The sequence below is a fragment of the Lynx rufus genome, unplaced genomic scaffold, assembly GCF_022079265.1.
Source record: "Lynx rufus isolate CCGP_SWC_20201006 ecotype Redwood Valley unplaced genomic scaffold, mLynRuf1.p SCAF_28, whole genome shotgun sequence".
NCBI classification, from domain to species: domain Eukaryota; kingdom Metazoa; phylum Chordata; class Mammalia; order Carnivora; family Felidae; genus Lynx; species Lynx rufus.
In genome coordinates this window covers 2,004,272-2,031,023 of record NW_025814843.1, presented here as the reverse complement: position 1 = coordinate 2,031,023, position 26,752 = coordinate 2,004,272, and the positions used below count along the sequence as shown (strand labels likewise).

Genomic DNA, 26,752 nt, shown 5'->3' with positions numbered 1-26,752 from the left:
TCTCCCGGGAAGTCAAAGTGGAAGAGAGGACCCTGCAAAGGGACATGCATGTGCAAAAGGACTGGGGAATGAAAGAGGGGTGTGTACCCCCCTACTAGGGCAGGGGCCCAGTTTGTTTACGGGGAAAGGAGATAACAAAGGGTGGGTCTGGAGAGGAGTGTGGTGGGGGATGGGGGTTGTGGCTTGGAAGGGACTTGAATGTCAGGCAAGGAGCTTGGGGTTGACGTGGCAGGCACTGGGGAGTCCTGAGGGGCACTGGGCTTTACAAAATGTGCAGGGCAGATCGGCAAGTTGGTGGGGGTGATTGGGACCGTGAGATGCGATGCCCGAGCTGCCGGGGCGGCTTTGGGGTCACTTCTCTGGAAACCTCCGTATCTCGTCTGTGACTTGGGCCAAAGGGAGGATCCACTCCCGGGGCTCCCCGGGGACTCCCCAAGAGCCCTACCTGGCCTTGGGGGTCTGAGGCAGAGGCTGGGCCACTCACGCGCTCTCCGTGTTCTGTGACATGTCTGCTTCCTGTTTCTCCTCCCTCAGGGGAAGCCTCAAAAGAAAAACGCGCTCTCAAAACAAAGGAAGACGGGTCCTCGACTGCAGAGGAAGCAGGAAGCTCTGACCCTGCTCTGAGCCCAGCTGCCGGGGCCTGGGGACAGCGGGATGGAGTCCGTGGCCCTGTACAGCTTCCAGGCCACGGAGAGTGATGAGCTGGCCTTCAACAAGGGGGACACGCTCAAGGTAGGGTGGCTGGGATGCGCCGAGTTGGTCACACATGGAATGGGGGGGGCGGTTAAGAATGAGGGCCCAGGACAGCCCCCCAAACAGAGTCCAGCTTCTAGAGGAGGACGGGCCCAGCTTCTCCAGTTACTGTGATTCTGGACGAGCCACTTGCTTCCTCTGAGCCTCAGTTTCCTCATCTAGGAAATGGGGGGATAATTAATTAGGACCCGTCCTTTGGGGGCTGTTGTGAGGGTTCAAGGAGACGTTACCATAGTGCCTGGCAGGGGTTGGTTCAACACCCAGTTTTCCGGGCGAAGAATTTGAAAAGACAGTTGAAAGGAGGGAGGGAGGGAAGGAAGGACAGAAAAGCTCTTGGGAAAGAATCACGTGGGCACACTAACCTCCTGGGGCTGAAAGAAATGTGCCCGAAGTGTAAGAATGAGCTTCCCAGCAGTGTGGAGAAAAGGGAAAGGAGAATCCTACCACAACTTGTGTCTCCTTGTCTGCCCCCCTTTTCTGTTTTTAGTTTTTATTGTTTATTTTTTATTTTAGAGAGAGCGAGAGAGCACGTGTGCGAGCAGGGGAGAGGGGCAGAGGGATAGAGAGAGAGAGAGAGAGAGAAAATCTTAAGCAGGCTCCATTCCACAACCCTGGGATCATGACTTGAGCCAAAATCAGGAGGCAGACAGACAACCGACTGAGCCAACCCAGGTTCCCCTTTTTGATGCACATCGCAGCCTTCTAGGGTGGTCCGGGCCGACGGGTTTGTGGGCGCTGTCTCTGGCAACGTCCCTGCTTATAAGTCTGCATATCCAAGCAGAGGTCAGGGGCCAGATTCAGAAGCGGCCATGCCAAGATTTAGGCACTGGAGTGCCGCTGACGTATGTTAAGGAAGTCACTGCCCCCTCCCTGGGCCTCAGTCTCCACACTGGAGCAGCGGCCATTAGACGGGGTGTCTCTCCACCCTGCTGGGCCCCGCTCTTGGCCCCAAGCTTCAAGCACAAGAGGAGGGGACAGGAACGGCCATTTGCTGACACCCCACCAGAGCCAGGTCCCGAGCTCAGCAATGCACACTAACGTCCCAGTTAAGCTGCCGAGGTGGGGAGAATCAGTGCCCCCTTTCACAGGTGACTAAACTGAGGCACAGGGAGGTGACACGACTTGCTCGACATGGGGCCAAATGTGGGGTGCACCTACGTCCTTTGCCCCTGGAAACTTCATTCTGTCCCCGTGGGTCTGGGCTGGGGTTTGGGGAGCTCATGACGCTCCCCAAGAGGAACAGTGTCCCCTTAGGGGGCTCCCTTCCTCTCTATGCTGGGATGCCTGCGCTCAGGTCCACCTGAGGTGCCGGCTGGGGGCCCCGGGGACACGTGGCCATGTGGGGACGGGGGCAGGCTTAGCACCAGCACCACCTATAGCCAGGGTATGAGACCTTTGGTGAGAATCATGTCTAGTTGAGAGATCTTACCAATCTGAGAGCAGTTTGGGGTCTGTAGACCCAGACGTAGGGCTTGGAGGGGAGCAGGACAGGGAGGAAATAGGAATGAGGTGGGTGCTGGGCTCCAGTTGAGGCTCAGAGTGACCAGCCAGTGGTGGATGGGGATCAGTGGGCGTCCCCCAAGCGACCGCAGCAAAGGCTGTGAAATCTCCACTTTCCTCCCAGATTCCTGTGCCCGCGACCCCCACCCCCATGTTAGTCAAGCTTCCCCGCTAACTTCTGCTAAAGCGTCAGCCGACACCTGGTGTGTTTCTTTTACCAAAAGTGCTGGCTAAGGCAGGAGCGAGTGAGCTCATGAGGACAGGGACCACACCAGGGCACCAGGACGTGAAACAGTGCCTGGCATGCAGTAGCCTCTTGGTAAGACATGGGGAATGTTGCAGGGAAGAAGGAAGGAAGGATTAAAGCGTTAGCTGAAACTTGGGCATACCTCATGTCCACAGAGACTGACGAGGGGACCTTTCAAGCTCAAAGAACGATGGAGGAATGCCAGGCAATGGGAAGAGTGGCCTTTTCTCCCCTTCCTTCCTTCCTTCCTTCCTTCCTTCCTTCCTTCCTTCCACAAACACTTGTCAAGCTATGGAGCACATACTCTGTGCCAGGCATTGTCCTAAGTGCTAAGGGTATAGCAATGGAACAAGGCAAAGTCCCTGCCCTCCTGGAGCTGACATTCCAGAGAGTGAGCGACACCAGGAGGTGATAAATGGATTGAAGAAATCAACCCAGGGAGATGAAATGCAGAGGGCCAGTGGGTGGGAGGGGACAATGGGACAGCTTTAGGTGGGGTCGTCAGGACAGTCTCTCAAAAGAGGTAACATCTAGGGGTGCCCGGCTGGCTCAGTCAACAGAACATGAGATTCTTGATCTCAGGTCATGAGTTGGAGCCCCACATTGGGCATAGAACTTACAAAAAAAAAAAAAAAGAGGTAACACCTTAGCTGAGACCTGAAGGATGAGTTGGAACCAGCCATGCAAAGAGCCGGGGGAAGAGAGCAGCAGGTGGGAGGGAACAGCTGGTGCAAAGGCCCTGAGGCAGGACCGTGTCAGTGTGTTTGAAGAGTTGAAAGAAAGGTCTGTGGCTGAAGTGCAATGAGGGAAGGGAATCACAGGGTAAGGGTGATGTTGGGAGGTAAGCAGGAATTAGGACCTGTGAAGGATTTGTATTTCATTCCAAATTTGAGGCATACTCACGGAAGAGTTTTCAGTAGGGACAAAGACTGGATCGAGTTTACGTTTTGAAAAGATAACAGAGGGGACAGGAATGGAAGCAGAAAGGGGCTCTTGCAGTCCACTAAGTAAGAAATGAAGGTGGCTTAACCTAAAAAAAAAAAAAAGACAAGATATTAATGTCCTTAATATGTAAAGAGCTCTTATAAATCAACAAGACAAAATCACAAACAGCATAATAGAAAAATGGGCAAAGGATATGAATGGGAAAATTGCCGAAGAAGCAACGTAAGCAAGTAAGTGCCCAGTTTCACCAAAAACAAAGGACATGCGCCTTAAACCAAGTAATCGTTCCCCATTTGCCAGACCAGTGAACTTTTATTTTAAAAAGAATCTCCAAGTTTGTTGAGGATGCGAAAAAACATGCACTTTTACATGTGGGAGGTGGACAGGTAAAGTGACGATCATTTTGATGGGAACTTGGGAAACATATAAAAACCCGTAACAATATCCATGTGTGTGAGCCAGAAATTCTGCCTCTGGGAACCCGAGATGTAATCAGAGATGTATGTGTGTTCTCTCATGAAGGACTCAGGGAGCACTCAGTGTGTCCCTGGTCCCATTCTCCGCCCTGGAGACTCAGCAAGGAGAAAACGGGCGCAGTCGCTGCTCACACAGCTGGTATTCTGGTGGCAGGCGTGGGCCACAAACCAGATAAATAAGCAAAACACAGTTTGTCAGATGGAGAAGGTGTATAGGGAAAAATAGAGCAGGTGAGAGGTGGGGCACTTTGGCAAAAGCGTCTGCAGTGTGAAATTAACCTGCATTACCGGCTTAGTGCCAAATATTACACAGTCCCGAAAATGCTCTTTGGGGAGGGTGTTTCATGCCATAAAAAAGCTCCTAATTCAGCATTCAGTGGCGAAAGGCAGGATGCAACCCTATCCACACAGACAGAGGGTCACCTCTACACAGATAATCAGTGGATGTTCATTTTGTGGAGGGGAAAACGGACAGTTTTCTGGGCACTGGATTTGTGCCTAGAAAAAAAAAAGACTGGAAAGAAATGACCTGATAAGCTAGCAGTTGTCGGTTCGGGGTGGTGGGCCAGGAGCTATTCACATTTTCCTTTACTTTTTCTGCACATCTCACATGTTCTGCAACGAGCAAGCATTCCTTCGAGGGCCAGCTGAGGCGGTGGGATAGCACGTTCACGGTCGTGCAGGTGCAAGGTCACATCCTGCCTTTATTTCGGATTTGGATGGATTTTTTTTTTTTGTATTAGCTTTATTTTGTTGGTTTTTTATTTATTTTTGCGTTAGCTTTTAAACAGACTTTATTTTTCAGAAGGTTTTTTTGTTTTTTGTTTTTTTTACTTTTTAACGTTAATTTATTTTTGAGAGACAGAGCGCTAGCCGGGGAAGGGCAGAGAGAGAGGGAGACATGGAATCTGAAGCAGGCTCCAGGCTCCACACCATTAGCACGGAGCCCGGTGCGGGGCTCGAACCCACAAACCGTGAGATCATGACCTGAGCTGAAACCAACAGTCAGACTCCTAACCGACTGAGCCACCCAGGCACCCCCAGAAATTTTTTCTTTAAATTTTTTTTTTTTTTAATTTTTTTTTTTCAACGTTTATTTATTTTTGGGACAGGGAGAGACAGAGCATGAACGGGGGAGGGGCAGAGAGAGAGAGAGAGACACAGAATCGGAAGCAGGCTCCAGGCTCTGAGCCGTCAGCCCAGAGCCTGACGCGGGGCTCGAACTCCCAGACCGCGAGATCGTGACCTGGCTGAAGTCGGACGCTTAACCGACTGCGCCACCCAGGCGCCCCTAAATTTTTTTTTTTTCAACGTTTATTTATTTTTGGGACAGAGAGAGACAGAGCATGAACGGGGGAGGGGCAGAGAGAGAGGGAGACATAGAATCGGAAACAGGCTCCAGGCTCTGAGCCATCAGCCCAGAGCCCGATGCGGGGCTCGAACTCACGGACCGCGAGATCGTGACCTGGCTGAAGTCGGACGCCTAACCGACTGCGCCACCCAGGCGCCCCTTTTTTTAAAAATTTTTTTTTTCAACGTTTATTTATTTTTGGGACAGAGAGAGACAGAGCATGAACGGGGGAGGGGCAGAGAGAGAGGGAGACACAGAATCGGAAACATAGAAATTTTTTCTTTTTAAAGAAATTTCTTAACATTTATTCATTTTTGAGAGACAGAGGGAGCCAGAGACAGAGCTGGTGAGGGAGCAGAGAGAGAGGGAGACACAATGTGAAACAGGTTCCAGGCTCTGAGCTGTCAGCACAGAGCCCCACACAGCACTCGAACTCACAAACTATGAGATCACGACTTGAGTCAAAGTCGGACGCTTAACCGACTGAGCCACCCAGGCGCTCCTTAGAAGTTTTCTTTTCTTTTTTTTTTCTTTTAATGTTTATTTATTTTTGAGAGCGAGAGGCGGGGGCCGGGAGAGGCAGAGAGAGGATCTGAAGCCGGCTTTGCGCTGATAGCACAGAACCGGATGCGGGGCTCGAACTCACGAACCGGGAGATCATGACCTGAGCTGAAGTTGGTGCTTAACCGGCTGAGCCACCCAGGACCCCCCAGAACAGCTTCAGATTTACACAAAAATCAAGGAGACAGTACGGTGGCATCTGGGCCCATCCCTCCCTATCCGTAACATCTTACATTATTAGCACCATGCCATTTTTTCCCCCACAACTGTGACAAAGTGTATTAGGGGACACCAGAAAGGACAAAGTGGAGGGGACAGGGTGGGCAGGGGGCAGATTAGACACCATCTCTAAATATATAATAACCACAGCTGGTTTGTAATGGTTCGCTGTCCATTTCAAATTTCAGACTGACTGTCCTCTATGTCCAAGTGATTTTGAGTTATTGCAACGGGATAGTCTGTTCTCCTCTATGTATTTTGTCTTCTACAATATATCTGTGGCCTTGGATGAGCACTTGTGTGGCTGCATTCGTGTGTCTACCTTGTCTTTCTCTGCATCCCTGGTAGAGACACAACTGATGTCCCCACGGGAGCTGCGTCACGTCCTGGGTCTCATAAAGGCTGGAGGTGGATGGAGGTTGCTTCTGACTTGCATAGATGCTCAGATCATCTTTCCAGATGGTGGAGGTGGAGGGTGAGGTCCCAGAGGCCACCAGGGTGGAGAAGGTGGGGGTGGCCCAGAGCCCACGGATGGTATAAAGGGCAGCCCGCGGGGTATGACACGGAGGGCACTTCTGGGAAAGGAGGACATGCTCTGGCAGCCACCTTGACCTTAGGTGCCTGAGTGGCTCCGTCAGTTAAGTGTCTGACTCTCGGTTTGGGCTCAGGTAATGCTCTCACAGTTCAGGAGTTCAAGCCCCCCGTGAGGCTCTGCGACAACAAATCTTGAAGTTGCAGAAACCTACAACCACCATGCAATTTTTACCTTAATGGGCTGATGTGGCTACGTTATTAACTAACGAACATACTCAGAGTTTCTGCCTGGCTTTTATTTTTTTTAACATACTGTCTTAAAACATTCTTTACCCCGATTCCCGCATTTCTTGGGGCCCCCTTAAGTTTTGCTCCCGAGGTGCCTCACCCCCCTCACTCTTGGGGAGCCCTCCCTCTGTGCAACTGTAAAATCGTGAGCACGATGTCACCCTGTGTGCCCCCTTCTCCCGGGGTGCAGCTCCTGGAGCCATCCCGTTCATCCTTCCACCCGGTGCTTCCTGAGCGCCCCTGAGGGCCGGGCCCTGTCCCAGAAGTGCCCACAGGCAGATTCCAGCCTCTGGGAGCCCGAGGTGAGAACGTCTGAGCTCCGGTCTTGGAAGAGACCTGGGTGGCACATAGACCCACACTGGACACACGGCCCCAGACATCACTTCCTGGAACAAAGCATCCTCCCCGGGAGGCTGGGCACGTCCGGGTGCACAGGACCCCGCTGTTCCCAGCTGAAGGAGGGGGCCCGGGTGGTGGCTTCACCCCCATCTCTCCACGGATGACCCGGCCCCCGAGACCCAGACTCGGGGAGCCCACAGCCTCCTCGGCATCTCCAGAGACAAGGTCGATGGCACCTCGGACCCAATGCCGTCAACCCTGAGCCCTCTAACCTGCTCCCTGACAGCCATTCCCATGGCAGCCTGCCAACACTCGGCCCAACCCCCTCGAGTCGTCCCGGCCGCTCCCCAACTGTCTCGTACCCGGCCGGTCGTTGAGTCCTGTCAGCGACTCTGCCGAAACCTATCCGGAACCTGACCGCCTCTCCACACCCCCTCCCCGACTGTCCTCCTCCTCCAGGCCTCCCCCGACCCCGGGCAGGTGCACAAGCTCCTCACTGCCCCACCTGCCTCTGCTCCTAGCCTCCCCAGTCTCCACACGGTGGCCGTAACTCAGAGCCTGAGCCTTCCCTGCTGCCCCTCCCTGGCTTCTCTTGGCTTTTATTTATTTTTTTTTTAAGTTTAAATTTATTTATTTTGAGAGAAAGAGTGAGAGCATGAGCAGGAGAGGGGCAGACAGAGAGAGAGAGAGAGAGAGAGAGAGAGAGAGAGAGAATCCCAAGCAGGCTCCGCACTGTCAGCACAGAGCCCGACGTGGGGCTCCATCCCACAGACGGTGAGGTCATGACCTGAGCCAAAATCAAGAGTTGGATGCTTAAAGGACTGAGCCACCTGGGCGCCCCTTTTCTTGGCTTTTAAAGGAAAATCTGAACAGCTTCCCATGGCATACAAGCCCTACGTGCTCTTGCCTGGCTGGCCTTCCCCACTTCTCCTCACAGTTCTGCCCTCCTGAGTCAACTTCAGACCCTCTGGACTCTTCTCGGTTCCGAGAGCAGGGCTTGCTACCACCTCAGGGCCCCCTGCACTGGCTGTTCCCTCTGACTTGGACACCGTTCCCCGCATTTTCTCACCTCCTGTTCCTTCCTGTAACTGGGGTCTCAGTTCGCATATCACCTCTTCAGGGAGGGTTTTCTGGACCACCCCATCTGTCCCCTGTTGACAATCTGCCTGCCCTCAACCAGACATCCTCGATCTATTTCGGAGAACCTGCCACTAGTTTAAGTTACCTGTTCAGTTGTTTCCTTCCTTCTTTATTGTCTGCCTCTGCCCACAATGTAAGCTTGTTCCCTGCTGTCTCTCTAGGACTTTGCATGGTATCTGGCACACAGCAGGTGCTCAGGAAATAACTGATGAGTGAATTCCCTGGCTGGGGGCCTTGGGGTAGGACAGTGTCCTGGGTGGAGGGCACCCATGGGGGTAAAGGCCGGGGGCAAGCCAAGGTGTGAATTTCACCAGGGAGGAGCTGATCTGTCTCCTTGGTGTCAGTTTTCATGGCCCAGAGGGTCTGTAGCTTTTGAACAATTTTAACGGTAAGAATTCAGCCAACCTGGGGCACCTGGGTGGCTCGGTCGCCTAAGGGTCCAATTCTTGATTTCGGCTCGGGTCATGATCCCGTGGTTCGTGAGTCTGAGCCCCGCATCAGGCTCTGTGCTGTCCCTGGCTTGGGATTCTCTCTCTCCCTCTCTCTCTCTCTGCCCCTCCCTCGCATGCACTCTCTCTCTCTCTCTCAAAATAAATAAATTAACTTAAAAAAAAAAGAATTCAGCTAATGTAGCTAATGAGAACATCACAGATGAGAAAACTGATGCCAAGACTAGAGAGAGAGTCGGAAGCAGACGGAGTAGCCCAGCCCCAGGCTCCAGGGCATCTTCCTTGAATCTGTGGCCATGGAAGACAGCCCACAGGCTTTAATTCTCCCATTAAGTTGGGGAATTATTTTAGTTTTGTTTTCAGCAAAAGTTTTCCTGAGTCAGCCACCTGCTTTCCGTCTGTCCCCGGGGCTGCTGACCTTGCCCAGGCTACAGACTCAGGAAGGAAGGAGTCAACGGGGCCTGGCAGACAGACAAGGGGGTGCCTGCCTGCACGGCCTGGGCCCAAGGCAGCAAATCCCAGCTCTTCCTGGCAAAATGGAACTAAGTTGATGCCCTTGCGTCTGCCTGCCCCCGGCCCTTTGCACCTGCAATGCCCCCATAGTAGCATGCTCCTCTATATCTGATTTTTTTTTTTTTTTCTGTCAACAAATACCCACTAGGATTGAGCCGATGTGTGCATCTGCTCCAGGACTGACAGGACAGATGCCCCCTTGGCCTTGGGTCCAGACACAAGTGGGAGGTAGAGTGGAGGTAACAACCAGTGGGCCAGGGTCCCCCCAGACCAGCTGAGCCAGGAACCCTAGGCCCCAGAGTCCTGGCTTGCTGTATGGGCTCTGCCTCCCCGCTGCTGGGTGGCCTTGCTCGCCTCCCACCTCTGGGCCTCGGTGTCCCCATCTGTGAAATAGCCTTTGGTGATGAGCTGTCCCACGGAAGGCTTGCTCCGGGGAAAGGAGGAAGGGGCCCCAAGATTCATTCTGTACATACTGTTCCTCCCTGCGGCCGCTTGGTTGCTCATCCACTGCAACTACCAGCCCGACTCGGGCTGTTTCAGTTCCTCTCGACCCACCTGTGGGGCTGCAGAGATCTCACGCCATGGACAAGGAGCCCATGTGACCTGGGCAGGCCAGGCCTCGGCCACATCTTAGCCCAAAGACCTCCTTTATTTTGCTCTCTGGTGCCTGAATCCCCACCACCCTGCCTTGTCACCCCTGAACTCAGATTATAAGGGTTGTTTAAGTGTAAGTGACCCCAGGTGACCACCAGTAGGTGCTGAGCTCAGGCTGGGGCTCCCCGACCTTCCAGGGTCCCTCTGACCTTCACCACATGGCTCGGTGCACGGCATGCAAATGCTGCAGAAACCCCACGTTCAGGGGCACAGCTCAGGAACTGAGGCACCCCAGATCTGCCCCCCCAGATCTGCCTGGGAGTCCAGCTCCGGCCCCCCTAAAGTTCAACGCACTGACCAAAACCTCACTGGGTCCGCAGCTGTCCAACCTGGGGAGTCTGTGACCCTCTTGGGGACAGGCTGTCCCGGGCCCTGAAATCAGACACGGCCCTCGTGAACTGGGGCAGGTCCCCAACCCTCCCCTGTGAAGTGGGTCCTGGGCTGGCATGGGTGATGCCCACCTGGGGTCCTTGAGCGGCGAGACCTCAGCTGGTGGCAGCCGTGCCTCTTCGGTAAGCAAGTGACCGTTGTCCCTCCCGCCCGCAGATCCTGAACATGGAAGATGATCAGAACTGGTACAAGGCTGAGCTGCGAGGTGCTGAGGGCTTTATTCCCAAGAACTACATCCGCGTCAAGCCCCACCCGTGAGTGGCTGCCACACCCCCCCCCCCCCCCCCCCCCGCCGCCCCCTGCCCCGGCCCTACCCTCAAGGCGGCCCCAGCCCCTGCAGTCAAGTGTCCTCACCTGGCCTGGCCCAGGCCGAGCCGAGCTGCCCGAAGGGCACCCCTTAAGCACGCCCCTGGCTTCTAGTCATCAGTGTCTATGCTGAGCAGGGGCAGAGGACAGAGATGTGAGGACCAAAGTGGTGGCAGGGTCAGGGCCAGCCCAGGCCACGCCCCTGAGGGCCTGGAACACCAGAGAACGCCCAGGAGAGTGCTGAAGGGGACAGGGCCCCGGGCTCTCAGCCAGCTGGGCCACTGGCTGCGGTGGGGTCTCTGGCAGGTCCTGCTGTCTCTATGCCTCAGTTTCCTTACCTGTGATACAAGAAGGGCCGAGGCTTCAATCTGCAGAGGATGCTAGAGCTCTCTTTAAGAGTGGGTGTCATGTGTGGGGCCAGGCATCCTGGGACCTGGGACCTGCTGGCCCAGGGAAGCTCCCGGCACGCCCTCAGCAGGTGGCCTCCTCCCACGCCGCTGCCCTGAGAAGGGCCGGGGCCGACCCCGGCCCCAGAACAGGCCCAAGTGGCCGAGAACCTATGAAAAACCGACTGGATATGCCTGAGATGAGGGTGGAGGTAGGCCCCTCACTCAGTCACTCATCAAACACTAGCCGCAGCCCCAGGGGGCCTAGCTGGGTGATGCCAGAGACACATGATGAGACGCTGGGGTCGGAGCAGCCCCATCCTGTGGGAGCGACAGGTCATAAAGAAAGCACGAGATGGGAAGGCCGTCAGCATTGAGGTAACTGGGGAAGGCTCCTCAGAAGAGGTGACAACGAATGGGGTTTTGAAGGGTGTGTAGGAGTTAGCTAAGCAGCAGAACAGGAAGGCATTCCTGGAAGAGGGGACAGAGAGGACAATGAGGAAGAGCCCGTGGCAGGAGGGCCTCAGATGCCAGGCTCACGGTGGTGGGGAGCGTGGCGATGGCTGAGCAGGGGAGGGACCCTGTCACAGGTGGAGGCGTGTGACGGGGCCATGCAGGCTGGAGGGGACAGACTGGAAGCCATGAGGTGTGTGTGACGGTGAGTTAGCAGGGGAGGGCAGTGCAGGGTCAGGGGTGGGAACTGGAGGGTATTTCCTCTTTATCTGCCTTCGAGTTATTTCCAAGCTGCTACCACCTCCGGCTTCCTGTGCGGGCAAGGCCCCGTCCCACCCACGTCCCCAGCTACCCTGCCTGGGTTCCAGGCATCCCCAGCCTCCCCACGCAGAGGCCGCTGCCTCTAGCCGACATCCTGGGCTGCAGCTATGACATCCAGGCCCTGCGGTGGCCCTGTGGGCAGATATCTGTCCCTCTGGCCTTATAGTCTTTCGGTCAATAAAGGGAGAGCACGAGGGGAGAGAGAGAGAGAAATGCCAGGTGCCCCAGGGAATCCATAAGCCAATGGAGGACACAGGCAGGAGTGACCACCGTGGGCCGGTGGGTCAGAGAGAGACCGCCAGGGGGAGGAAGTGGCCTGGCGAAGGCCGGAAGCCCAGAAGGCACAAAGCTGCTGAGAAGCCCTGAAGAGAAGCTCGCATTTGCTGACCCAAGATTTCGGTGCAGGGCCAGGCCCATCTGGGCGACGCTGGTGGCTGAGACAAGACCGCACCTGTTGGAAGCCATGGAGGGTCCCCGTGTCTGAGGCCCTTGGGGTCCTGGGGGTCAGTTCTAGCCACTTACATCCGGGACAGAGCAGGGACAGGGGTGAGGCCCCCAACCCACCCGCCAGGCCATGCCCAGATGTGTTCTTGGCTAACCTCAGCACCCTCCCTGGCCCCAAAATAGCGGTGGGGAAACTCGGCATCTGACTCAGCCCGTCGGGCCCCCGGGTGTGGGGTGGAGGGGAGGGGGAGGGCTGGGGCGGGCTGGGGTCCCAGAAGGCCTCATCCTACACCAGCCCCACTCCTTCCCTGAGCACCCCCACCGTCTCCCCTGCCTGCCCGGGGAGCCCCTGGGGGAACCGTGATACCGACCAGGGGCCCCAGAGGCACCCACCCGGCCGTGTGCCCGCGGCAGCCGTCAGGGAGGGCTTCCCAGAGGAAGGGCATGGTCCGCTGGGCCTGGAAGTTACAGTAGAAGTTTGCCAGGGAGGGCAGCAGACAGGCCTAAGCGAGTGCTGTGCGGGGAGGGGCGTGAGCCATTTCACAGCAGCCGAGGCGCCTGCAATCTCTCCAGGGCAGACAGTGGAGACAGCTGGATTCTGGGGGCCTCGGGAAATGCTTGTCCCGCACCCCGTCCTTCAAGCCACCTGAGGACCAGCCCTGCCTTCTCCTGACGGGGGGCAGGGCTGGCCTCCTCAGAGGGTGTGGTTGCCGAAGCCTTTGAGGGTGACGGCCGCCCACACACTGACGCCTCCTATGGGGTTTTGTGGGTTCTTTGGAGACACCCGAGCCCTCAGGAAACGCCCACTCAGGGCCCCACTGGGACACGGCGCCTGCACCTGTGTCCTGCTGGGGGCCGCGGCCTCCCAGCTCAGCCTCCCGAACTCCGGGGACCCGGGCTGAGCTTTCCAGACGGTGGCCTTGAGCCCCCACACTCAGCAGCCGTCTTCTCTGCCTCCCCTCCCAGGAAATCCACCGTGAGATGGGCTCAGGGTCCCCACCAGTTTGGGGACAGCAGTAGGCTAAGCCTCGCTTCTGGGTGTGGGCTCCACAGAAGCAGCACCTGAGCCGCAGTGGGAGGACGAGAACTTTATTTTGGAGCGGGAGGCGGGCAGGGAAGGAGCCAGTTGTCCACACGGCCGCGGACGGCGGCGACAGACAGGAGGGGCACCGGAGGGAGAGGACGCGGCACAGGCACCCCAGAGTGTTCCATCGGGGCAGGGAGGTGAGTGTTTGTCCACCTGCTCGTCTCAGAGAATGTTCCGGGGGCTCGGTCCACCCTGCACACAGGCCTGTGTTAGTCGCCAGAAAAAAGCCCCGGGGCCGAACCCTGGTGTTCGCATTTGGCCCAGCCCCGTGCGGGGACGGCGGGGACGGTGGGGACGCGGTGGGACACCACCGCCAGCTGCCGCTCCACCTATCGCCCTGGCTCTGGGCTTCGAGGGCTCGTCAACATCCTGACACAACAGGAAAAGTCCCACCTCACATCCGCCCCCGGTGCCAAACTCAGACTCAGGAAACATTTGCTGAAAGAGGGAAGGGAAGCTTGACAAGGGACGGAGTCTCTGGACCCCACCCGGGGTTGGCCGTGGTGCCACCATGAGACTCTGGCTGCTCTGGGCCTCAGTTTCCCCAGCTGAACAAGAAAGGGCCCAGCCGGAAACCACCTGGACGCTACAAGGGTGGGCAAGGCCCAAAGAGGCCGGGCCTGCGTGGGCCACACAGCGAGATGGGCAGGCCTGGCAGAGAAGCTGAGCCCCAGCCTTTTGCCTCCAGGTACGGGGGGGCAGAGGGGCAGTGGGGGTCTTGCAGGACTCTAAGCAGCTACCAACCACTTCTGCATTACCCAGTTCTATTTGGTCAGCTAGAAAAGGGACTTGGACCTGTGAGCCAAAGTCCAGACGGCCTCAGTCTGTGCATCTGTGAAATGGGTGCAGGGAAACTGCTAGTGCTTCTGCCCTCCATTTTTTCTTCTTCTTCTTCTTCTTCTTCTTCTTCTTCTTTTTTTTTTTTCCACTTTTCAGAATCTCTCATCTAAAACAGAAGAGCTCAGCTGGGGTTGGCCAGGTCGAGGCGCCCTAAATTTTGATTTTTCTCATTTCATAATTTCTCATTTCATAGTATGTTTGCCTGGCTTGGGCTCAGGAGCCAGAACGCCGGGATCGGGTCCCCACTCCTGCCTGCCATGGCGTGTACCCTCGGGTTCGTTGCTGTGCGATTCTGAGCCTCGGGCTCCTCATCTGTGAAATGGGTGCAATCACATCTCCTGTGTCTCGGGACCGCCGTGAGGATCCGCGATGTTGGACGCCCGGCACACGGGGAAGGGGTAGCCTGGCCTCCCCACTGCCCTCACTCGCCCCCTCTCTCTGCAGGTGGTACTCGGGCAGGATCTCCCGGCAACTGGCCGAAGAGATTCTGATGAAGCGGAACCACCTGGGAGCCTTCCTGATCCGGGAGAGTGAGAGCTCCCCAGGGGAGTTCTCTGTCTCCGTGAAGTGAGTTCTGACCCATGGGGGAGCGCAGAGAAGGGTGGAGAGAGTAGTCTCCCTGAGGGAGGAACAGCCAGAACCTGGAAGCAGGTGACTGTCTGGGGCGGGGGGCGTCAGGGAATGACACGCACCCCGGCGTGTGGTCCAGAGTGGTGGGAATATGCTTGGAAAGGGGGTCGGGGCTGCCTTCAAGGCCTCAAGTGCCAGCGCAAAGGGTCTCTGGACGTTATTCTCTGGGCAGTAGGGAGCCATCATAGACTCATCATGAGCGGAGGAAGAAGGATGCCAGGATTTGATGTAATGGAAGCCACTGGGGGCGGGAGAAGCACCGAGACACCCAGGGCAGGTGTCCAGGATGTGCTGGGGACAGGGTGCCACCATATGGTGCCGTGATTGAGATGAGGGACTGTGGGGCCAGGCTGCTTGGGTTCAAGGTCTAGTTCTGCCCTTTCCTGGCTGTGTGACCTTGGGCAAGTCACTTAACTTCTCTGTGCCTGCTTCCTCTGATGTGAAATGAGTAATTGCAAGGAATATAGGAGTCAATATATATATATATTTTTTGAGTCAATATATTCAGAGCGATTGGAATAGTGCCTGACATTGAAGCAGGGTCGCCGTGATGGGAGGGTCTGGCTTTGTGACCAGCAGCTCCTCGGGCTGACGTGGCAGTCTCTGGGGAGCGCAGAACCCAATCCCAAAGGCCACAACTAGGGCCATGGAGGAATCCAGGCTGGAAGGTAGAAACAACTAGGGCCATTTTTTGGCAGATCCCTCCGGCTGCTATGAGGAGGAGGGATGGTTGGGAGTAAGCGGGAGCACTTGGAGGCCAGTGAGGAGCCAGGCCGGAGGTGGCGGTATCTGGGACTCTGGAGGGGGCTGAGGACATGGTGTGGAGTGGTGTGGATCTGCGAAGTCAGGGCCGCCCGCAAAATGCCGACTGTCAGGGTCTCCGCGGGAGGCGCCCACGGTGCCAGCTTTTCCTGTCACTGACCGCTGTATTGGGGTGGCAAGGTTGCCAGCGGGAGGGAGGGAACAAGCAGTGGACCCTGGAGCTTGGCAGTGTGGCCCCTAGGAGGCCGTTCTCCCGGGACTGGGTTGGTTCACGGCCAATGGCTTGATTGTCCAAAGGATAAATGAACACGGGGCCACTTCGTTGTTTAATGTGGGGGCCGGGGCGGGGGGAGTGTGACAGGGCGCTGGGGTCCGGGGAACCCCAAAGAAGCAGAGAAAGAAAGACACGGACAGGGAGGCTGCTGGGGCATGTGTGTAAAAATGACCCAACATCACGAGAGTTCTCGGCACTTACCTGATCCCCTCCAAGCTATGCAAGCAGCCGGCCAGTTCCTTTTACTTCCCTTCCGCCCTTGACCTCCAGGGAACAGACCGGTTATCCCAGGGGATGGGAATGGCTCTGGCCCTCTTTGAGCCTCTATTTCCCCATCTTAAAAATGGGAGCACTGTTGAGGCGCCTGGGTGGCTCAGTCGGTTGGGCGTCCGACTTCAGCTCAGGTCATGATCTCGCAGTCTGTGGGTTTGAGCCCCACGTTGGGCTCCGTGCTGACAGCTCAGAGCCTGGAGCCTGCTTCAAATTCTGTATCTCTCTCTCTCTCTGCCCCTCTCCTGCTTGCACGCCATCTCTCTGTCTCCCCAAAATAAATAAGTCTTTAAAAAAAATTTTTTTAATGGGAGCACTGCCAGTGTGCATGTGTATGGGGGTGGGGGGGATGCTGTGAGTTCTTAGCTCTGATCCACCACCCCGCCCCCCGCCCCAGGATGGTCGTGGGCATCTGGAGTGCCCCCTGGGTCACTTCCCACTTCCACAGCTCAGCCTCCACTCCCCAGGATCCGTGCAAAAGCAGGAACTGGAAATTTTCCGTGTGCTGGCTGTCCGAGGGCCTGGTCAGCTGGGAATGGCGCCACCAGGTGGGCTGGTCCAGCTTCGAGGGGCTCCTGGAATCGGTTCAAAAGCCCAAGATCACCCAGCAAAGCAGGGGCACAGGGGACTCAGCCGGACAGCTTCTGCAGCTGGAGCTGAGGGGAGGTGGTGGCCCTGCCAACCCCCACCCTGCCTCTCCCGCCTCTGCGATCAAATCACACCTCCATGCACTGCCCTCTTCTGGCGATTCTTTGTAAATGCAGCCCGGCTGGTGCAGGTTCAGACGCTGCTGTGTGTGTAGTGTGTGTGTGTGTGTGTGTGTGTGTGTGTGAGAGAGAGAGAGAGAGAGAGAGAGAGAAGAGAAGAGAGAGGGAGGGGGAGAGAGAGAGAGAGAGAACCACAGAGTGGGACAGATAGAGGAGTCAAACCAAGGAATGTGGTGGGAATGTAGACACGGCCTGGCCCAGGGGTCTCCACGATGAATGAATAAATACGGGCAATTCAGAGACAGGGGAGACTTTCCACATGGTGAAGGAGGTGATATCTGAGCTGGGCCCTGAAGCCCGAGTAGGAGTTTGGTGTACAAAGAGAGGAGAGGCATGTCAGGCACAGGGACTAGCCTGTTGGACCCGGAGTTGGGGCGGGGCAGGGGTGGGTTTGGATAGCAACAAGTCCGACCAGGAGGGGAGACAGGCAGTACTAGGAAGTAGTTGTTGAGCAGGGGAGCCAGCACCCACGTCCTGGGAAAAAGCCTGGGAGCATCTTTCGGAGAAATCCTACCACATGCCCTTCCGCACGTCCCCCAGGGCATCCTGGCCGAGCCCCCCCCTCTCCCCCCCCCAGGTCAGAACCAGAAGGAGCTTCCAGGGCTCAGCTAGCTGTGGTTTGTGCACAGCGTCACCAGGTGGCGTCCTCCACCCCCCAGTTTCATCCCAGCTGACCCACGCCTTCCAGGTCCTCCTCCCATTCCTGGTCCATTGTCTCTCACGGGGGGGCCTTTCAGTGGCCCTTGGAGGATCACAGGGCAGGGATTAGAGTTGGAAACTGAGACTCAGAGGGCGTATTATGGCTGGGAGTGTGGGCTTTTGAGCCAGAATCTCAGCTCTGATACTAGCTGTATAACCCTGGGCAAATTACCCTCTGAGCCTCAGTTAATAAGTGCTCCAAAAATGCAAGTTATACTAGTTATTATATTACCTTCTAAGGGCCACACTGCTTCCCAGCCCCCCTGTTCCACGAACCCAGGGCTACTAGAGAAGGGGCAGTGACAGAGTGGCAGGGAACCCAGTTCTCTTCCTGACTTCGCTTCCCGTGCCCCCCGGGCAGGTCCTGGCTTTCTCTTGGCTGTAATGGCTTCATCTACATCATAGAGACAGCAACCCCCAGGTTGTGACGTCCAGTGACTCGATGGCCATCCAGCAAAGTGACCGCGGTGCAGGTTCAGGTGTGAGAGCATTTCCGCCTGCATCGGCTTGGCTCTCGGGGACTCTGACCCCATTCCACGTGGCATCTCCCGCATGCTCACGCCAAGCCCCATAAAGCTGTCCGAGGTGGGGTTTATGGGCCTGGGCTGCCTCTCGGAGTGAGAGCGGCCACGGCTGACTGCCCTTTATGAATTTACAAAGGGCTGTCTGCCACCACTTCCGGGGGCATGTCTGAGCTGGCAGCCAGCAAGCCAGGGACCAAGGCTGGGGCGCAGTGCCTGGGCTGTGTCGCTTTTGTCCCACACTCCCAGCCAGCCTGCGGTGGACTTCTCCACCGTAAACGGCAGGTCGCTCCCAAGCGAGGCATTTTGCTTCCGTTCAGGCCGGAAGCGCCCTGGAGTCAATGCACGTATGTTTGCTCTGGTCACCGAGTACCTACTGTGTGCCAGGCCTTGTCCCACGTGCTTGGGATTTGGCCATGAACAAAATGGGACAAAGCTCCCTGTCCTTCGGGCACCCATTTCTACTGGGGTGACAGACAGGAAACAGTTATACAAATTACATAAAATCTCGGAAGATGATAAAGGCTCTTGGGAAAGGGAAGCAGGAAAGAAATGGTGGCACAAGGTGGAGGGTGTAATACTTTGCAGGCAAAGACAGAGAAGAAGTGATCCCCAGAAACCCCGTTGGGAGGAAACGGGGGCTCGGAGAAGTGCAGTAACTTACCCAAGGTCACACAGCAAGGAAGAGCGGAGCAAGTGCCCATTGACCCTCTGCGCCCTGACAGACCCACCTGTCCTGAGTCCCAAAGACCCACGGGTCCCTGCCAAGGTCCCTTTGGTTCGATTTCATGTCTGCTGCGGCACGTGTATTCCACCCCAGCCCTTTTCTGAGGCTAGAGAAGGGCCATGCCTAATGGAGATCACCCGGTGTGGGGGTGAGCACCCAGACCTCTGCCCTGGAGGGCCCACAGGCCCCAGCTGGGGCAGTCCCGGGGCTCCTGACCTTACCCCAGCCTTGTTTATCCTGTCCCTTTGCTGCTGCCACCGTCCCTTTGCTGCTGCCACCAGGCCAGAAAAACCAGCCGGGCAGGACAGGCTGTTGCGAGCACCAGGACTCAGTTGGTCCTTGAGGCTTTTGTTACAGCCCAGAGGCCAGGCCCTGCCGCTCGTTCCCCCCACCCCGCCCACAGTGGGCGGGTGTGGGGGTCACACACAGAGACAAACACACCCACGGCTGCAAAGAAAGGGACTCACACATACAGTCGCACTCACGGAGCAGAGAGAGAGAGAGAGAGACCTCCCCCTCCCCCCCACACCCCTAGGCACGAGAGACACGGACACCAGGCACACGCAGGCCAGGACACTCACACAAACACCGTGGGCACTGCCCACTGTTGTGGACCAGCTCCACATGGCCCCTCGTCTGGCCTCGCCCAGGTCGAGACCCCTTCCTGGCCGCCCTTCCCGCCTCCAGCTCAGCAGGGCTCACAGGGCACGGCTGTCTGCACTCAAGCCATCCCCCCTGCCCAGTTCGGGGGTCATCTGGAGTCAGACGTGGATCCCCCTATGTGCCCTGCAGCTCCCCTGGGCCGGGGGGAGGGAGAGTCCACAGAGGGTCTAAAGGGTTCTCAAACACCTCAAGGCTCCACCCGGGCCTTGAAGGATGGCTAAGGCCAAGACCACAGAGGAAAGGGAAGGTGTTCCTGGGGAGATCACTAGCAAGGGTCCCACGAGGCTGGAAGATAAGCTGGCTAGAGAGAGGGAGACTGCCCCAGATGCTGAGTCCTTGGGGTCACCGGATGGAAGTGGCCCTGCTCAGCCTCAGACAAGCGTGATCACTGATCAGGAGGGGCCACGCCTGGCTTACATGGCTGCCCCTGGCTGTGGGCAGGCCTCTCTCCTTTCTGGGTCCCGCTCTCCTCACTACAGAACAGGAAGGTTGGACCAGGTGGGAGAAGGGACAAGGCCCGTCATTTACTGAGGACCTACAATGCACCACACACAGGTGAGGGGCTGGAACACGCAAGCATCCCAGATTTGAGAATTCTCCCAATTCTCAGATTGGAAGGTTCTAGAATTCCTGGGTCCCTTGTCCCTTCCCTGTCTCATCTCCTCTTCTCTGCTCACCGATCGTCCTGTGTGATCATGGAATGCTTTGTTCCTGATAACTTTCCTGGTAACTGAAGGTAACCTCCAAGCACCAAAAAGTTCAAAGTTGTGGTCCGTTGGGGTTGAGGTCATTTTCTTTTTCTTTCTTTGTTTCTTTCTTTCTTTTTCTAATGTTTAATGTTTATTTTAATTTTAGAGAGAGAGAGACGGATCACAAGCAGGGAAGGGTCAGAGAGAGAGGGAGACATAGAATGTGAAGCAGGCTCCAGGCTCTGAGCTGTCAGCACAGAGCCCGACATGGGGCTCGAACCCATGAACCGTGAGATCAGGACCTGAGCTGAAGTCCGAAAGTTGGACGCTTCACTGACTGAGCCACCTGGGCGCCCCCTGGAGATCATTTTCACAGCTACTACCCCCTTATCTGTCCCCTTACCCAAAGGGGAGGGGCCGTCCTTACCCCAGGTTCCTCCTCCTGCCTCTGCACCAGGTGGCCCAGACATGGAGTCCTTGGGGTCCGTTTCCTGGTTTCTCACTTGCCCGGCTTCGGGTTGCCTTACTCCGCTGCTGGGAGAGACACTCCTCCCCGAACACCCCTGCCAAAGTCTAGGGACCGGGGAAAACCTGATCTCGCAGGGACCGGACACTAGGGAGTCATAGGGCTTAGAGGCTGCCTCAAGGGGAGTGTGTGGCCTCTGGGAGGCTGTGGCAGACCAGACAGGGCAGGAGGCACCGTCCGCCTGCCCGCCCTAGTTCCATCCCAGGAACACGGGCATGCATGTCGGCCGGCCGACAGCATGCGCGGCTTAGTCACCTGGGAACAATGCTTGCTGATGAGCGGCTTTGTCTCGGGTTTGCCCGGTCCCAGAACTGGCTCGCCTTGGAGCTAAGCTGCCCTGAGATCTGGATGTGTCTTAGAGAGGGTGTCGGGTCTATTTCAGGGTCAGGACACCTGGAGGGCTGGAATCACAGCTCAGAGCTGACCGGACAGGAGAGGGTTTCAAGAACAAAGCACCTGATGAGCATTTAAGCCTTGGGCCTTGACGCTCCAGTCCCTGGGTCTAGCCTCTCCCCGCTGGGCTAGCCCTCAGGGCCCACTCCGGCCTCCCTGCCTTTTCCGTGTGTAGTATGCAAGCCATTATGTGCAGTGAGTCAGAAGAAGGCCGTAAAGGGGCTGAGGAACCCAGGGAGACCTCTGACTCTGACTGAGTTTGGGCCATTTTACCTGGGCTTTGAGGCATGAGTAGGAGCTTGACTCGAGAAGAATTTGGAGAAAACTGTGTATGCAAAGGCTTGGAAGGGAGGTATGTTGGAGTGGAGAGAGAGATTCTGTGTGGTTCGGACCCCTTAACATGGGCAGGGTGGGAGGCATCCCACTTTGCCCACCCACCCCCCCCCCAACATACGAACAGAATAGATTCACCTTAAACAATTGTCTTCAGTCTTTAATCTTAAACCTTCAACCGAGCAGCGCACCCGCCCCAGGACTGACGCTGGAGGAACCACGGGTCCCAGGCCTTCTGGGCTCTCAGCTCCACCAGCCACCTGGGCAGGAAGCCCTTCCACGGGCAGGTTCCTAAGCTGGCTTCTTTCTGCTGGGGAGCTGGGGTTCTGCTGCGTTCTCCCCGAAGTCACCAGCAGAGTCCCCGCCTCCTGCAACCCCCCTCCGGGGAGTGCATCAGCGCCCCCCGTTGGGCAGGTGAGGAGGCCGAGGCCCAGAGGCCCAGGTGAGCTGACCGGAGCAAGGAAGGGTGGCCGTGGCCTTTTGGCCAGGCCCAGAGGATGAGAGGGAAGGCCTCCTGGGGATCACAGCCCAGGGAACAACGTGGTGCAGTAGCAGTCCTGGACTGGGGCTGACAAGGTCTGGGATGTTCCCCGTATCACAATTAGAATTACGATTACTGCTATTGTCGTACAACGAGAACCAGCAGGGGAGCATGCTAGAGTGACGCTTGACACGTGGGAGCTTGGATGTGGCCCCAGCTCCGGTTTCTGTTGCCGCGTGTGACCCTGGGGGGGTCACGGTTTGCACTCGGGGCCTCAGTTTCCCCACCGTACAAAGGGCTCGGTTTGCACCTCCTGGACCATGTGGTGGGGCCGGCCACCCTTGCAGAAGGGAGGGGAACTGCAATGGTTTGTTTGTGCTGCCCATTGTCCTAACACTGGCCCCACCTCTGGTCCCAGTCCATCATGGCCTGTCCTGGCATATGGGACATGCTGCGTGCGGGAAGAGAGTATATGAAGCGTACGAAGGAGGTGAGGCTGGGCAGGTAATCAGAGCCAGATCTCGAGTCCGAGGTGTTAAGATTTACTCCCAAGGGCAATGGGGAGCCATAGAAGGTTCTTGAGGTAGGGGGCAGATAGAGACATGAAGCTTCCGACATACCTGAGCTCCTCTCCCACCTGCAGGCTTTGGTCTGAGTCAGCATGGTCTGAGGACTCACTCTTCGTGGGATCGTGAGGGCCGGGAGGGGGCTAGGGGAGATTGTCATGTCTGAGGGGCATATTGAAGAGGTGTGAGAAGAGAAGCCCGTTTATTGATTGATTTATTTTTAAAGTTTATTTATTTCGAGAGAGAGAGAGAGAACGAGTGGGGAAGAAGGGCAGAGAATCCCAAGCAGGCTCTGCACTGTCAGCACAGAGCACGAGTCGGGGCTTGAACCCACGGAAAGTAAGCCCACGACCTGAGCCGAAATCAAGAGTCGGACGCTCAACCGACTGAGCCACCCAGGCAACCCCCTCCTCCGAGAGGAACCCGTTCAATGCTGCCAATTAGCCACAGGCAGCATTTTCTGAACCCTTTTCCAGAAGGAAGGTGCTACCATTATCCAGAAGCTGAGGTTTAGAGAAGTTCAGTGACCTGCCTAAGGTCTCACGTCGACCTGCCCTCCCGCCCTGCACCTTCTCCCCCCGACTGCGGGTCTCAACCAGGGCTGAGAGGGGCGAGCTTCCAGGGGGAGGCAGAAGGGAGGCCCCGGGGCCCCGCTGAGGCTGCCCCTCTCCGCTAGCTACGGCGACCAGGTACAGCACTTCAAGGTGCTGCGCGAGGCCTCGGGCAAGTACTACCTGTGGGAAGAGAAGTTCAACTCCCTGAACGAGCTGGTCGACTTCTACCGCACCACCACCATCGCCAAGCAGCGGCAGGTTTTCCTGCGGGATGAGGAGCCCCTGCTCAAGGTAGGGGCCCCCCCTGTCCCCCCCCCACGTGAGCCTCCGCGGGGGGCCGGGACGCCTGCCGGGTCTGGCCACCCCCCACCCCCACCGGCAGCCCCGCATCCAGCCCAGGCTCTAGATTCCGACTCTGGTGGCACTGCGGTGAGACACGCAAGGGTGGGGACGGAGAGGGAAAGGAAAGGAAGAGAACGGACGTGACGCGGAGCCACCAGTGTCTGGCTTGTTCTCAGCTCCTGGCGCAGTGCGTGGGTCACAGTAGGCACTCGGTGTGAATTTGCATGAATGAAGGTACAGACACCTGCCGAGCCTACTGGGTGCCGTGCCCGCTGAGCTGGGCTTAGTATGCTGGGGTCCTCATCTGGCCATTGCCCAGGTGAGGAAACTGAGGCGCACCCAAGACCACCCACCGGGTAGGCTCAGTCCGGGTTTCTGGCCCCGAGGAGCTGGTCTTGTGTGGGGTGGAGGCAGTGTGAGCGCTCGTGGGTGAGGGCCTGGCTGGGCTCAGGGTGTGTGTGTGTGTGTGTGTGTGTGTAGTGGGGGGTGGGTATCCAGCCGCCACTGGTCCTCGCAAGAACAGCAATTTGCTAGCCAGCCCTTTCATCAAGGGGCCCCTAGGACCAGCCCTCGCTCTCATTAGAATGATGATAGCAGCCAACAGGGTTATTAGCCCCGGTGTGGTTTCCTCTGGGAGGGGGGTTCGGCAAGGCCTGGGGCTAGAGGTCAGGACCCTGGGACGGCCCAGTTGAGCCTGGGCTCTGCAGGGGAACCAGGGAGCATAGCCTGGGGGGGGGAGGCTGACGGACTGCCACAGAGAAGCTCCAGTCCTGCCTGTCCCTAGACCCCCACCACGCGTGACCTTTGTCCGTTCCTCAACTGGGCCTCAGTTTCCCCTCTCATGTGCCAGGAGGGCCAAACGGTGCCTCGGGAGACCCCCATTCGTGCACTCTGGGCCGCCAGGAAGCTGCCGGGCCTCCTCAGTCTGATCCTGGGGCTGGGTCGGTGGCGAGCTCTCCTTCTGAGCCACCTTCCCTCCCCTCCCCCCTCCCCCCAGGCCTCTGTCCCAGACCTCCTGCAACCTCTCCCCTTCACCGCCGTGGGCCAGGTCTGCCCTTGGAGAATGTGAGGGAGCCAGTGTGGAGCTGGCTGAGGGCTCCCCACACCGCCCCCCCCCCACTGCCTCGCTCTGGCCTGGGCCCTGGGGTCACCCACCCTGTGGGAGAACTCCAGAGATGGCTCAGTCCCCTAGGACCATGCCGCCTCCTACTTCCTGGGCAGAGAGCCGCTAATTACAGCCTGTCCACTGATCCTATCACCCATCCTGGATAAGATTCCGCAGGCTCAGAACAGAGATGCTGGTGGGACCGGTAGGGCCGGGACACCGGGTATAATCGTCACGGCGACAGGCTGACGTGCCTGCAGAGAGCTCTTGTCCGCCCGCCATTTTCAGGGGGGGAAACTAAGTCCCATGAGGGTGGGGACTTACCCGAGGTCACCTCGGGGTATAGATAGGACAGGAACCCAGGCCTGAGAGCTGGGAGCGGCCCTGAGTGACATCCTCTCCCTCAAAGCTCGGTCAAGGGCCCAGCAGTAAACTCTGTTCTTAGCTATGCACCACTTTACGGCTTCTAAGGCCCGTTCCTGTGGCCAGGACAGTGGTGTTGGTCTGTGGAGAGGGTGGCGTAGACTTGGAGTGAGAACAGAGTCCAAGCTCAACTCTGCCCTCCCACCCACAGCAAATCACTTCTCTTGTCGGGGCCTCCTGAAAACCCCCACTAACCACCTCCTCCCCTCACAGGGCCCCCGGGCCTGCTTTGCCCAGGCCCAGTTTGACTTCTCGGCCCAGGACCCCTCACAACTCAGCTTCCACCGCGGTGACATCATCGAGGTCCTGGAGCGCCTGGACCCCCACTGGTGGCGGGGCCGGTTCTGCGGACGCGTGGGCTTCTTCCCACGGAGCTACGTCCAGCCGGTACAACTGTGACCGGGGTGGGGGCCCGGGGCGGGGGCAGAGCCAGCAGGCCATCCGCCCACCAGACACTGAGGTCCAGAGAGAGGACGTGGACGCCCCGTCCCGGGGTCCCACAGGGCTCAGCCTCACTGGAACGTGGACCTCCTCACTGCCAGGCCCGGGCTCCCGCCGCTTCATACAAATGGAGACGGGGCCTCGGTGCCCGAGGACCGCTGCGACGTTCAGTGCTCACCAGGCAGGGGGAGCTCCCAGAGCTTCCTGCTGGCCTCTTCCTGTTGCCTGCCAGCCGCATGGTGTCACGGGGCAGGGGGACAGAAGCCCCACTCACTCCAACCATCAATGGCCGCGGTCTCAGGGCTCTTGTATTTGGGGGCTCTACCCAAGGAAGCATGACGGACGGGTTCACCTGGGGCTGACCATCTTCTGGGCCTCCCTGCCCACCCTCGGATGGCCCCTTGAGGTGTTCTGGCTACCGGGAAAGTGGCTTAGCGGTGAGGGACAGGCAAGGGGACTGCACGCACATTGACCTGGACCGATGGACGGACTCCAGGTGGAGACTGACTTCTCAGCAGCCCCCTGACGACTTCGGGCCCCACTTGGGTGTCCAACACCCTCACCCCACCACAGACACTTTGGGGAGGGCCTGCGGGAGGGGAGTGCAGGGATGAAAGAAACAGGCAGCTGTCCCTCTCCCATAGGCCCGACACGATGGACAAGCTCCGAGGGCAGGCCCCGGGCACAGCCACTTGGGGGACCTGGCTGCTCTGGCCTTCTCTGTGTAGGCCCAACTTCTGCCCAGACTGGGGTTCCCGGAGCTCAGGGAAGCTACAGGCCAGGCGGGAGCCAGGGCCACTGCCGGACTTTGAGGTCCAACGGCATCTGGGATGGGACACTGGCCTGAGCACAGGCGGGGCGTCCACATGGAATGTGCCACCAGCAGCCGGTACTGACTAGCCCCTGCCCAGGGCCTGGGCACTTTGGGGAGCAGGAAGCATGAAACGGGGCTCCGAAAGTGCTTCGAATGCCAGGCTGATGGTGGAAGGGGCAGGGAGCGGGGAGGGAGGGAGGGGACGGCCTCGTGGCAGCCAGGAGCAGCTGGGTTGGGAGGCAGGAGTCCAGGGAGGGGGGCTCCCCTCTGCCCAGGGCCGTCTGGAGACCCTTCAAGCCCCGAGCTGCTCCTGACCTGGGCCTGTGTATTCAAAATAAAAACAGGAAAATGAGTATAAGGATGTTGATCGGAAACCTCATTTTCTTTGCTTTGTGCTGGTTTTGAAATACCACCTTCTTTCTGTCCGTCGCCCCCGACCTTTTTAGGACTCCTCCTTTGCCGGCTCAACTGGTGTGTGGGCACCAGACTGGCTACGCAGTTGCGAGGGGAGTCCCTGGGTCTCTGGGCCTCGGCGTCCTCAGTGAAAGCGAGGTAGACCTGAGGATTCCGAGCGCT

General features: G+C 57.7%; 1 protein-coding gene across 1 annotated transcript; it reads left to right on the top strand.

Moving 5' to 3' along the window:
• Positions 1–569: 569 nt before the first annotated feature.
• GRAP (GRB2 related adaptor protein) lies at positions 570–26,534 on the top strand. The gene is made up of 5 exons (XM_047089657.1): positions 570–732; positions 10,516–10,613; positions 14,641–14,763; positions 23,174–23,342; positions 25,135–26,534. Exons 1-5 carry the CDS (start codon positions 655–657, stop codon positions 25,318–25,320), a joined length of 654 nt encoding a protein of 217 aa, XP_046945613.1. The 5' UTR covers positions 570–654; the 3' UTR covers positions 25,321–26,534.
• Positions 26,535–26,752: the final 218 nt, after the last annotated feature.

Excerpts from the sequence above, each read along its gene's own strand:
- GRAP (XM_047089657.1), top strand. The coding sequence starts at position 655 with ATGGAGTCCGTGGCCCTGTACAGCTTCCAGGCCACGGAGAGTGATGAG. Across the intron at positions 733-10,515 it reads ACAAGGGGGACACGCTCAAG|ATCCTGAACATGGAAGATGA; the intron begins GTAGGGTGGCTG and ends TCCCGCCCGCAG. Across the intron at positions 23,343-25,134 it reads ATGAGGAGCCCCTGCTCAAG|GGCCCCCGGGCCTGCTTTGC; the intron begins GTAGGGGCCCCC and ends CTCCCCTCACAG.